This window comes from Equus quagga, chromosome 6 (genome assembly GCF_021613505.1).
Source record: "Equus quagga isolate Etosha38 chromosome 6, UCLA_HA_Equagga_1.0, whole genome shotgun sequence".
Lineage (NCBI taxonomy): Eukaryota > Metazoa > Chordata > Mammalia > Perissodactyla > Equidae > Equus > Equus quagga.
In genome coordinates, this window is record NC_060272.1 from 136,322,827 (window position 1) to 136,336,401 (window position 13,575).

The following is a 13,575-nucleotide window of genomic DNA, read 5'->3' on the forward strand; positions in this document are numbered from 1 at the left end:
TCTTTCAGAAGTCTAGGAGATGAGGAACACATACTACTTGTCAAAAACAGGGTTAAGAAAGAAGTTAATTTGAAAACATAATAAAAATAAATCAAGTTACCATATGACTCAGTAATTCTACTCCTAGGTATATACCTAGGATTAAGTGAAAACATATGTCCACATGAAAAATTGTACACAAATGTTCACAGCAACATTATTCATAGTAACCAAAAAGTGGAAACAACCCAAATGTTCATCAACTGATGAATGGATAAACCATGGTAGAGCCATACAACGGAATATGATTTGGCCACAAAAAGAATGAAGTACTAATATGTGCTACAACACAGGTGAACCTTGAAAACATTATGCTAAGTGAAAGAAGCCAGTCACAAAAGACTGTTATATTGTATGATTCCACTTATAAGAAATGTCCAGAATAAGCAAAACTATACGGACAGAAAGTAGATATGCGCTTGATTAAGGCTGAGGAGGTTGGGAGGAAATGAGGAGTGACTGCTGATGGGTACAGAACTTCTTTTTAAGGTGAGGAAAATGTTCTAAAATTGATTATATGCTGATGGCTGCACAACTCTGGGAATATACTAAAAAGCAATGAATGTACACTTTATTATTTTTTTTTAAAGATTGGGACTTGAGCTAACATCTGCTGCCAATCTTCTTTTTATTCTTACTTTCCCCAAAGCCCCCCAGTATATAATTATATATTCTCGCTGTAGGTCCCTCTGGCGGTGCTATGTGTGACACCGCCTCAGCATGGCTTGATGAGCAGTGCCATGTCCATGGCCCAGGATCCAAACCCACGAAACCCTGGGCCAACCAAGTGGAGCACAAGAACTTAACCACTTGGCCACAGGGCCGGCCCCTGAATGTGCACTTCAAATCCAGGACTTGCACGGTATGTGAATTATATCTCAACAAAACTGCTACTGCTGCTGCTGCTGCTGCAAAAAAGAAACTAAAACCAGAGAATTCACAGAACAGTTTACTCTTGTAAGCTTTAATGATGTTCACCCCAATCTAAATCTTCTCCTCCACAGAATTATGATAGTAAACTTACAAAGTAAAAGTTAACTGCAGAAATTCTACAAAGATGAACAAAAGATATAAAGAAGAAAACTAAAAATCATCCATAAATCCACACTTTCAAACTTCAGATGATTCCTTCTTATTAACTCTTTTTTTCTCCTGCTTATATACATGTATTCTGGTCAAAACAAAACGGGAATCATACTGCATAGCTTTATATCCTTTTCCTTTCAAAAATTATATGATGTTCTTCAAAAATGTGTTCTTTATGTGCCTGTATTACATCCTACGGCTGTACCACAACATATTTATTCTTTTAAATTTAAGGCATTTTAATTGTTTCCATGTTTACTATTACAAATAGTCCTTTACCTGAAACTTTGAATAACTCTATTTGATTAGAAGAATTTTCTAGAAATGGAATTACTGTCAAAATATGTGAATATTTTTAAGGCTTTTAAAATACTGCCTTCCACAAAAGCTATACCAATTTATCCTCTCATTAACAGTACATGGGGACCCAATTTACCACACACTGAACTAGTTCTTGTCAGTTTAAACTTTCTACCAATGCATATGTGAAAATATTATCGCATTTAATTTAGGATTCATTGCCTAAGAGTGACAAACTTATTTTTACACTGACATCTTTTGTAAACTGACAGCTTTCACCCTCCTTTGCCCTTCTGAGATATCACTTTCCTATGGCTTTGAGAGAGCTTTTATGTATTCCTCCCTCTACTACACAGGCTGCAAATAACATTTTGTCATTAGTCTTTTAATTTTTATGATCGTGGTTTGGACTTAGCAAAGTTAAAATATTGATGTAAATGACTCAATCTTTTCCTTTATGAATTCTTTTTCTAAAAAAAGAAAATCTTCCCCCAAACTGGTAAGAAAAATGGCCACCATTTTTCTTTCAGAAGATTTTCTTCTAATATTTTTGTTTTTTACGTATTTTTCTTTGCAACATTTATTATTTAGCACATGGAATATGTGCTAATAGCTTTACATATACTAGCTCATCTAATCCTCATAATCATCCTATTAAAAAGATCTTTTATCTTTCTCATTTCATGAATAATGAAACTGAGGTTAGGGAGGTTAAATTATACAACCGAAGTAACATAGTTAATAAGTTCAGAACAGAGATTTAAAGCTAAAGCAATCTGAAGTCGTATTGATTCCACTGTACTCACATGCATATTAAGATAACTTAATAGAGCTATGTTTTGCTGTAGGGTTCTTTCATGATACGCAAATCCCTGAAATAATAACCAATTATTAAAGTCTTCATTAAAGTTTAATCGTTGTTGAAGTTAAATAAGTCCTTGCCTAAGCCCTTGAATCACTCCAAATACTTTTTGTTTTATGTTTTTTTAGAATAACATTGTGGATGACTCTAGGTGAAATAACAGGCTGCTTGGCTTTAGGGTGTAGACATAGTTAGTTTTATTTTGCAGAACCAGACTAAAACACATTTTATTAGTCCACAAGACAAAAGATCTATGGAGTAGCTTCTCCAAAAATCTACCGTAAGGATATAGTTACATTATATTTTTATCAATGCTCTCTCTCATTTATTTAGTTTTTCTTTTTATCTATGCTGCTCACAAATTGGTGCTTAAACGACCACATGCCAGATTCTTGATAACATTCCTCTTCTTCTCAAAGAATATTAAAAGCTTCTTGTTTTAACCTTTATTTAAATTGCCCTGTTTTACTTATGTTATTATTGTAAGCATTCCCAAATTCTTTTTGAAATAGGTAAATAATAAGTAGTATTCATTAAAGCTATGAATTCAACAAATTCCTATGGCTGAATTCAGCAAATTACTAGGGCATAATCTGAATCTTAAGTATGCTGTTCAGCGCAAACTAAAATTATGCACAGATTGATATTATCTGAGCTGGGAAGGGCAAATTAGATGCTATACCTGTACACTTCACTGTAAATAGGACTGGAACATAACACTATATTTTAACCTCTTATTTATAAGCTTTTCTGATAAATATCACATTAAGATTTAAACAATGAATTAAGGCTAACTAAGTCAAGTATTTGACAACTCAGAAAGTGGTGGCTAGAACACCAGCCTTGAAAAAAATATACATACTCAAGTAAATCTTGATGCTTCCTTCTTCCTCAATCTCAAAGTCTATCTCAAAAGAAGACACTGACACTTGCCCATTTTATTCTTGTTGACAGGCAGAGCAATTAAAAGTTCACATAATTAAACCCTTTTAAACTGCTATGTACGTGTTAATAAAAATGAAGGACTGTTTTTTACCAGTAAACCATTCTATGCTTTGTGGATTTGCATTGTATTTTATTTCGACTTTGATAATCCAGTGAAAAATTTAGATTTAGGTCTCCAGAACAAATAATAATTGTTTCCATAAGCCCCATTTAAACTTTCAGAGTTAAACTATGGATTCCTGGTTTTGGTTCATCACGAACCACCCAAAAATTTGTTCTTACCTTTACACCTTGAATGAGACCATTCATGAGGAATGTGTGTTGAGGAAATGTTTCATGTAGAACCTACAAAAAGCAAACAAATGTCAAGACAAATTCAAAAGCAAATTAAACAAAGATTTCTGCCTCTGTTAATGGCAGGATAGAAAAATAAGATGAACTCTGGATTGAAAAAACTTTTAAGTATCAATGAAATATGCAAAATACCCTAAAAGTATGAAAAGGTAAGAACATAGTGAGGGAGAAATCTAAATAAGGCAACAACCTAAAAACGTATGCCCAGCACTCAGTTGCTTTTGCTATAAAAGCGTTTGCAGCAAAAATAAATTGTTAACTGGCTCCCCCTTCAATCACCAACAATTTTAAGCAGGTACCACCAAGGGGTTATACAAACTCAGGTATAAACCTGCAGCCCAGCTTCATGTGACCTAGGTAGTCCAGGAAACCTTAAGTCTTAAAACTGGATTACAGTGATTCCAAACTGGTAGCACCTCCAGATGCCTAGCAGGAAAAAATCTAAAATCACTTCTGAAAAGGCGATCATCTAGGCTTCAAATCAATTATACATATATTTGTTCAAATATAATGACCACCACATAATCAAAAGTAATCAGATACAAAAGGAAATAAGACATCATGAGCAAGAAATAGCAACAAACAAACAAAAATACAGAACAGAAACAGACTCTCAAAATACTTGACATTTTGGAATTATTCAACAGAGACTTTAAAATCAATATGCTTACTTTGTTCCAAGGTGTAGAAAATAACCTTGAAACTTTTGAATTAGAAACTGTAAAAAGGTACACAGCAGACGGAAAAAAGAAAATTCCAGAAGAGAAAAAATATATTAACTTAGGAACTTTATTGATATGATTAACAAGATTAGACAAAGTTAAGGAAAGAATTACTGAACCCAAACGTAGGTCAAAAGAATCCATCCAGAAGGCAGCATGGAGACACAAAAAGAATACAAAAGAGAAAGTAAGAGACACAGAGGATCTAATATAAAGTGTGATACAAGTTCAATTAAACTTGTCCTGTAATGAGATTGAGGCAGAGACAGTATTTCGCAAGTTAATTGCTGAGAATGTACTAGAACCAATGATAGACATCAATGCAGAGATTAAAGTAGCCTAACAAATTCTAAGCAGTATAAAAAGAAATCCACACTCAAAATCAAAATAAAACTGCAGAAAACCAAAGAAAAATTCTTAAAAGCAAAAAGAGAAATACAGACAGACTGCCTTCAAAGGGGGAACAGGTAGACTAAGAGATGGCTTCATAAAAGTAACCATGGAACCCAAACAAGGAACATGCTATTCTATCATCAACGTAATGAGGAAAACAAATGCCAACCTAAAATTCTATACCCAGTTAAAATGTCCTTTGACATGGAACCACTTGGCAAGCCATGCTGTGGCAGGCGTCCCACATATAAAGTAGAGGAAGATGGGCATGGATGTTAGCTCAGGGCTGGCCTTCCTCAGCAAAAAGGAGGATTGACAGCAGATGTTAGCTCAGGGCTAATCTTCCTCAAAAAAAATAAAAAAAAATTAAAATAAAAAAAGACCTCCCCTGATTTAAAATAAATAAATAAATAAATAAAAATAAAATGTCCTTTGAGGACAAAGGCAAATATACACAGTTTTTGATCTAGCAAAAACTAGTTTACTAACTTATAGTAATGAGTTTCTTAACTTATAGACTCCAACTAATAAAATATAAAAAATAGATTTCTGGAAGAAAGAAAATAATCCACATGTAAGGTCCAAGATACAAAATGTAATAAAGAATAAAGAAAAATAGTTCTCAGAAAAATCATCCAACAATAAAAAATTTCATAGGATACAGAGATATAGAAATTTTCTTTAAAGAAAAAGGAATACAAATCATTATGATAATTGTTTAATAACTTAATTTGTCACATGCATCACAAAAATATGGTGAAAGAGCAAAACACAAAAGTCAGTCTATTTTTAAGCACGTTTCTCTGATCCTGGGTGTTCCAGTTACTTATCCACTGTCTCAGCCCCATCCTCTCCCTCTGTACTCTGTCAGACCAAGGCTGAGAACCCTCAGACACTTCTCAAACTCTCCTTGCCCACAGGCTTCCTCATGGTTCCTGCCAGTGGGAAACAGAGGGTTGGGTGAGTGCCAGTGAACACTGCACCAACAACTCCAGGGCTGCCCTTATGCTGGAAAAGGGTCAGGAGTGCCGATCCTCCGCTGCACCCAGCTCCATCCTCACATTACCAACCTCTGACCTCTCCTAAAACAATTCTACACTCAAAATGATCCAAACACACAATTACTTATAAGAGACAACCTCTTTAATTTGGTGAAACTGTATCCATGTATGAATGACAGAGTATGCATTTATTGAGCTGCACACCCAGAAGACATTTGTTTTTACAATCCCTGATCTACTCCCTCATTTGTAAATATAAACATATAAAACTCAACAAAAAATTTGAGGAAAGCCACAAAAAAGAACACAAAAAGAAAAGGATAATCTATCTTACTGATAAATAACCAAATTATGGTAGGAAACAGAAGAGAGCTTTAAAATAAGTGTAAGTGTCCTCCAACAGATTCAAGATGCCACATGCTTTAAAAACAACGCACTGCACAGGGACCAGCACCAAACAAAGCAAAAGAAAACAGGTAAGGAAAGTCTTCAAGAACTGACTACAGAAGAAAACACAGAAATACACACAGAAAGAGGAAGAAGAGCACAAGAATGGATAAATATTAGGGTAAACCTAACTGAACACTGTGTAAGATACAACAATGTATTGTAGTGTTTAAAAATATATAGAATTTCATCACAACCATGATGCAAAAGGTAGAAGAGAAATACCTTTCTCTCAACAGATGATAGAACAGGTAGACATCACAGGATATTTCTTCTTTTCAGGTCATATGGAACACTTATCAGAATTAACCACATACTAGGATATAAAGCAAGCTTCAACAAATTTCAAAGAACTGAAATAATTCACAGGGGCTGGCCCTGTGACAGAGTGGTTAAGTTTGTGCGCTCTGCTTTGGCGGCCCAGGGTTTTGCCAGTTTGGATGGTGGGGGTGGAAATGGCACCACTCATCAGGCCATGCTGAGACGGCATCTCATATAGCACAACCAGAAGGACCTCTAGCTAGAATATACAACTATGTCCTGTGGGGCTTTGGGGAGAAGAAGAAGAAAAAGTTTCTTTGAAATAATTCATAATATGATCTCTGACAACACAGTAAGCTAAAAAATCCCCCAAATGTTTAAAAATTAGACAATATACTTCCAATAACCTGGGAATCAAAAACGAAATAACGAGGAACATTAGAAAAAAGAATGAACTAAAAGCAATAGACACAACATATCAAAACTCATGAGTTATATCTACATCAATGCTGATGGAGAAATTTAAAGTTTTAAATACATGCAGTTGAAAACCAAAAAAGGGGGGCTGACCCGGGGGCAGAGCAGTTAAGTGCACACGTTCTGCTTCAGCAGCTGGGGGTTCACCGGTTTGGCTCCTGGGTGCGGACAAGGCACTGCTTGGCAAGCCATGCTGTGGTAGGCGTCCCACATATGGGGTAGAGGAAGATGGGCATAGATGTTAGCTCAGGGCCAGTCTTCCTCAGCAATAAGAGGAGGATTGGCACCAGATGTTAGCTCAGGGCTAATCTTCCTCAAAAAAAAGTAAGAAGAAGAAGAAGAAGAAGAAGAAAACCAAAAAAGGGCTGAAATCAACGTTCTAAGCTTCCATTTAAAGACTCTAGAAAAAAGAACAGCAAAATAACCCAAAGAAATAAGGTATTAAAAAAGCAGAAATCAATGAAATAAAATGTAAACATTCAATAATGAAAAACAACAAAGCCAAAAGTAACTTCTTTGAAAAGATTAGTAAAATTGATATACTCTTAAGACTGACCAAGAAAAACCCCCACAAATTACTAATATCAAGAATGAAGAATAGGGGGCTGGTCCAGTGGTCAAGTGGTCAAGTTCACATGCTCTACTTCGGCAGCCCAGGGTTTTGCCGGTTTGGATCCTGGGCTTGGACATGGCACTGCTCATCAGGTCATGTTGAGGCAGCGTCCCATACAGCACAACCAGAGGCACTCACAACTAAAATATACAACTATGTACCGGGGGACTTTGGGGAGAAAAAAAAAAAGGAAGAATAAACACAGTTAAAATGTCCATACTACCCAATGCAAACTGCAGATTCAATGCAATCCCAATCAGAATCCCAATGACATTCTTCACAGAAACAGAACAAAGAATCCTAAAATTCACATAGGGCAACAAAAGAGCCTGAATAGCTAAAGTAATCCCGAGAAAAAAGAACAAAACTGGAGGCATCACAATACTGACTTCAAAAGAAAATTATAAAGCTATAGTAATCAAAACAGCATGGTACTGGTACAAAAACAGACACATAGATCAATGGAACAGAACTGAAAGCCCAGAAATAATACCACATGTATTGGACAGCTAACCTTCAAGAAAGGAGCTAAGAACATACAATGTAGAAAGAAAGTCTCTTGAATAAATAGTGTTGGGAAAACTGGACAGCCACATGTAAAAGAATGAAGGTAGACCATTACCTTTTGCCATACATAAAAATTAACTCAAAATAGGTGCCAGCCTGGTGGCGTAGTGGTTGGGTTTGCATGCTCTGCTTTGGCGGCCCAAGGTTCACAGGTTCAGATCCCAGGCACAGACCTAGTACCGCTCATCAAGCCACACTGTGGCAGCATCCCACATAAAGCAGAGGAAGATTGGTACAAATGTTAGCTCAGCAACAACCTTCCTCAAGCAAAAAGAGGAAGACTGGCAACAGATGTTAGTTCAGGGCAAATCTTCCTCACATACACATACAAAAAAATTAACTCAAAATGGATTAAAGACTTCAAGGTAAGATGTGAAACCATAAAACTCACAGAAGAAAATATAGGCAGTATGCTCTCTGACACTGGTCTTAGAAGGATCTTTTCAGGGGCTGGCCCCGTGGCCGAGTGGTTGGGTTCGCGCGCTCCGCTGCAGGCGGCCCAGTGTTTCGTCAGTTCGAATCCTGGGCGCGGACATGGCACTGCTCATCAAACCACGCTGAGGCAGCGTCCCACGTGCCACAACTGGAAGGACCCACAACTAAGAATATGCAACTATGTACCTGGGGGCTTTGGGGAGAAAAAAAAGGAAAAAAATAAAATCTTAAAAAAAAAAAAAAAAAAAAAAGAAGGATCTTTTCAAATACCATATCTACTCAGGCTAGGGAAATAAAAGAAAAAATAAATGGGATTACATCAGACTAAAGACCTTCTACAAGGCAAAGGAAACCAGGAACAAAACAAAAAGACAATCCATCAACTGGGAGAAAATATTTCCAAATCATACATCCAACAAGGGGTTAATCTCCAAAATACATAAAGAACTCACACAACTCAACAAAAAAACAAACAACCTGATCAAAAAATGAGCTGAGGATATGAACTGACATTTTTCCAAAGAAGATATACAGATGGCCAACAAGCACGTGTAAAGATGTTCAATATCACTAATCATCAGGGAAATGCAAATCAAAACTATAATGAGATATCACCTTATACCTGTTAGAATGGCTATAATTACTAAGACAAAAAACAAGAAATGTTGGAGAGGATGTGGGGAAAAAGAAACCCTCATACACTGCTGGTGGGAATGCAAACTGGTGCAGTCACTATGGAAAACAGTATGGAGATTTCTCAAAAAATTAAAAATAGAAATACCACACGACCCAGCTATTCCACTACTGTGTATTTATCCAAAGAACTTGAAATCAATACAAAGAGACCTATGCACCTCTGTGTTCATTGCAGCATTATTCACAATAGCCAAGAAGTGGAAGCAACCCAAGTGCTCTTCTATAGGTGAATGGATAAAAAAGATGTGGTATATATATACAATGGAACATTACTCAGCCATAAAAAAAAGACAAAATCATCCCATTTGCAGCGACATGGATGGAACCTGAGGGTATTATGTTAAGTGAGATAAGCCAGACAGAGAGAGACAAATGTCATATAATTTCAGTCCTATCTGGAAGATAAACAAATACATGGACAAAGAGAGCAGATTAGTGGTTACTAGAGGGTAATGGTGACTGACAATAATGTCAACTGAAATTTCACAATGTTATAAACTATTATGACATCAATAAAAAATACATATATAAAAACAACTATTGTATTCATGAGAATAAAATTAGTAAAGCAAAGTGAAAACACAAAAAAAAAGAATGAGGAGGGCCAGCCCCAGTGGCTAATGGTTAAGTTCAGCGTGCTCCACTTTGGCGGTGCAGGGTTCGTTTCCTGGGAGCGGACCTACACCACTTGTCTATCAATGGACACGCTGTGATGGTGGCTCACATACAAAATAGAAGAAGACTGGCAGTGGATGTTAGCTCAGGGTGAATCTTCCTCGGAGGGGAGGGAAGGGGAGATAAGGAAGGAAGGAAGGGAGGGAGGGAGGGAGGAAGAAAAGAACGAAGATTCTGCACAGCAAAGAAACTATCAACAAAATGAAGAGCCAACTAAGTGAATGGGAGAAAATATCTGCAAATCATATCCCTGATAAGGGGTTAATATTCAAAATATACAAAGAATTCACACAGTTTAACAGCAAAAAGAGCCACCATCTGATTAAAAAATGGGCATAAAATCTGAACAGAAATTTTTCCAAAGAAGACATACAGATAGCCAATAGGTACATAAAAAGATGTTCAACATCATTAACCATCAGGAAAATGCAAATCAAAACCACAATGAGATATCGCACCTGTTAGAATAGCTATTATCAAAAAGACTAGAAATAACAAATGTTGGCAAGGATGTGGAGAAAAGGGACCCTTGTGCACTCTTGCTAGGAATGCAAATTGGTGCAGCCACTGTGGAAAACAGTAAGGAGATTCTTCAAAAAATTAAAAATGGAACTATCATATGATCCAACAATTCTACTTCTGGGTATTTATCCAAAGAAAACAAAAACACTCACTCAAAAAGATACATGCACCTCTATGTTCACTGCAGCACTATTTACAGCACCCAACATATGGAAACAACCAAAGTATTCATCAACGGATGACTGGATAAAGAAATTGTGTTTTATATATAAATATATATCTCCATATATACATTTATTCTATTTATTTACAGATCCGGAATATCATTCAGCCATAAAAAAGAATTAAATCTTGCCATTTGCAACAACATGGATGGACCTTGAAGGCATATGCTAGCTGAAATAACTCAGACAGAGAAAGATAGATACGGTATGATCTCACTTATATGTGAAATCTAAAAAAAAATAACCAAGCTCAGAGATACAGAGAACAGATTGGTGATTGCCAGAGGCGGAGAGTGGGGCTGGGTGAAATGGGTGACAGGGGTCAAAAGGTACAAACTTCCAGTTATAAAATAAGCATGTCATGGGATGTAATGTACAGCATGGTGACTATGGTTAATAACGCTGTATTGCATATTTGAAAGCTGGTAAGAAAGTAGATCTTAAAAGTTCTCATCACAAGAAAAAAAAATTTTGTAACTATGTATGGTGATGGATGTTAACTAGACTTATTGTGATCATTTTGCAATATATACAAATACTGAATCATGATGTACACCTGAAATTAATATACATGTAATTATTAATATAAATTATATTATTTATATACTATATAGTAAATATATATTATATATATATATAAAAAACTAGGGTTATATGTCAATTATACCTCCATTAAAAAAAAGAATGGAGACGTTATGAACAACATTTTGCCAATAAACTAGATTCTTATATATTTAGTGAAGAAATTCTTTGAAAAATACAAGTTAACAAAACAGACACTAGAAGAAACTGAAAATCTAAATAGTCACAATTCATTTTTAAAAATTAAATATTAAAAATCCTTGCTAAAATAAACAAACAAACAAAAAAACCCTTCAGCCCTAGCAAATTCTTCCAAACATTTAAAGAAGAAATATCAGCAATTTCATTCAAACGTTTCCAGAGACTAGAAAGAGATACTTCCTAATTAATTTTTATAAGGCCAAGAAAAATCTTAATACTAAAACATGATGAGGACATTACAAGAAAAGAAAAATCACACACCACTATCTTATGACCATAGATGCAAAGACAGTAACAAAATACTAGTAAATCATACCCAGCAATATCTAAAAAATATATATATCACAACTAAGTGAGTGAAAGCTATTCCAAGAATTCAAGGGTGGCTTAACGTTCAAAAGTTAATATAACTGGCCACATTAGCAGGATAAAGAGAAAAATCTAATTATTATCTGCTTATATGCAGAAACTTCATTTGATAAAATTTAATACTCATTCATGAAAACAACTCTAAGTAACAAAGGAAGAGAAGGGAACTTCCTTCCTATGATAAAGAGTACCTACAAAGACAAATCTACAGCAAACATCATACTTCGTGGTGAATTTTACATTGCTCTCCACCAGAGATCATCCATGAGATAAGGATGCCCACTATGGTTACTTCTATTCAACACTGTCATAGTCGATGCAATAAGAAAAGAAAAAGAAGTTAAAAACTGTCATTATTCACAAAAGATATGAACGTGTGTATAAAAATCTACAGATTAAACTATTAGGATTAATCAGTGAATTTACCAAAATCATTACACACAAGGTCAAAACACAAAAACAAACTGTTGTTTTACGTATCAGCAATAAAAAAATGAACCATTAACTACATTGTTTACAATAGCATAAAAACCATCAAATGCCTATGAATAAATCTAGTGAAAAACCTCTACACTGAGAAATATAAAATATTATTCAGAGCAATTTTCTTTTCCCAAGGCTACAGCTAAGTGTTTTATTTCGCTTTGCCACAAAAAATTATCATAAAAGTCACACGTTACAAATCACATGATAGTACTTAATTTAATTTTCATTTAAATCTTTTTTTCCCCTATCAAGGCCCCTATTCCTTGACATATATCCCACAGGTTTGGGACAAGGTTGGCTATTCACATGTTTTCTAAACTTAGAAAACACACTTAATGATACAAGTAGCCCCGGGTGCAAGTTTTGATTATTAATGAAATTGGTTCTCCTATCAGTTTTGTGGGATCTTCTTCCAAAAGGCTCCTGTCCTGTTGAAGTTAGCCTAGCTGATTTCTATTTCTTGTAACCAAGAATCCTAAATAATATCCAACATTTTAACCACCAAGAAATATCAGTTTAAATATTAGCTATCGTTATATTCTAAAAGAATAGATATTTCAAATTTTAACACATAAGAAAAAAGACCAGAACCTCAAAGTAAAGGTTATTCTTTTAAAGCGAATATTAGCTCTTTGCAAACATCACCTTATTCTTGTTTCTCTGCAGATGACTGACACCTTCAGCAGAGACTGGATGCCAGTCCAAGAATTGGCACTCGGCAACCACAAAGTGCACTCAAAGTCTAACATGGAGTAAGTCTCATTATGTTTGTTGAGTTGAAAATATGCAACTCTTTATTAAAACAGTGAAGTGTAAACATTAGCATTTCTAACTGCCATATATTTTTCAAGGCTTTTAGAAGAAAAGTTGCAGTATCAACTTGGATTAGATAGTTTCCCAGTGGTAGAAATGAATTTTGTTTTTTCTGGTGGCCCTCACTATAGGATCATGTTTGTAACGTTAAAAAATCTAAGGAACAATGGAGCTAGAAGCTTCTAGAAGGCTATAATTCTTTCTTTTGCCCAGTGTCCATCTCTAGTCCTCACCCCACCTCTTCCCTCAAACCTTTCACATAGCTCCATCAGATCCCCACCGTCCTGGCTCAACACGCGCCCCTGGCCAACAGGCTTCCAGGTTCGTTAAAGTCCTGCGGGAAAGACAGTACACAGTGGCCGGGAACCTTTGAGTAAAAAGAGAACTGCTACCTGAGTGTCAGCTGAACATGTTGAAACTGTGCTCTTTTCGAGCACCAGTGTGTTATTTACAGTTTTTTTTATTGAGTTAATGATAGGTTACAATCTTGTGAAATTTCAGTTGT

General features: G+C 35.5%; 1 protein-coding gene across 1 annotated transcript in view; it reads right to left on the reverse strand.

Moving 5' to 3' along the window:
• LOC124240823 (hippocampus abundant transcript-like protein 1) overlaps positions 1–13,575 on the reverse strand; it is a 57,193-nt gene that overhangs the window by 29,684 nt on the left and 13,934 nt on the right. The window contains exon 3 of the mRNA XM_046663918.1: positions 3,515–3,577. Coding sequence (XP_046519874.1) covers positions 3,515–3,577 — 63 coding nt within the window. The remainder of the gene's footprint in view (positions 1–3,514; positions 3,578–13,575) is intronic.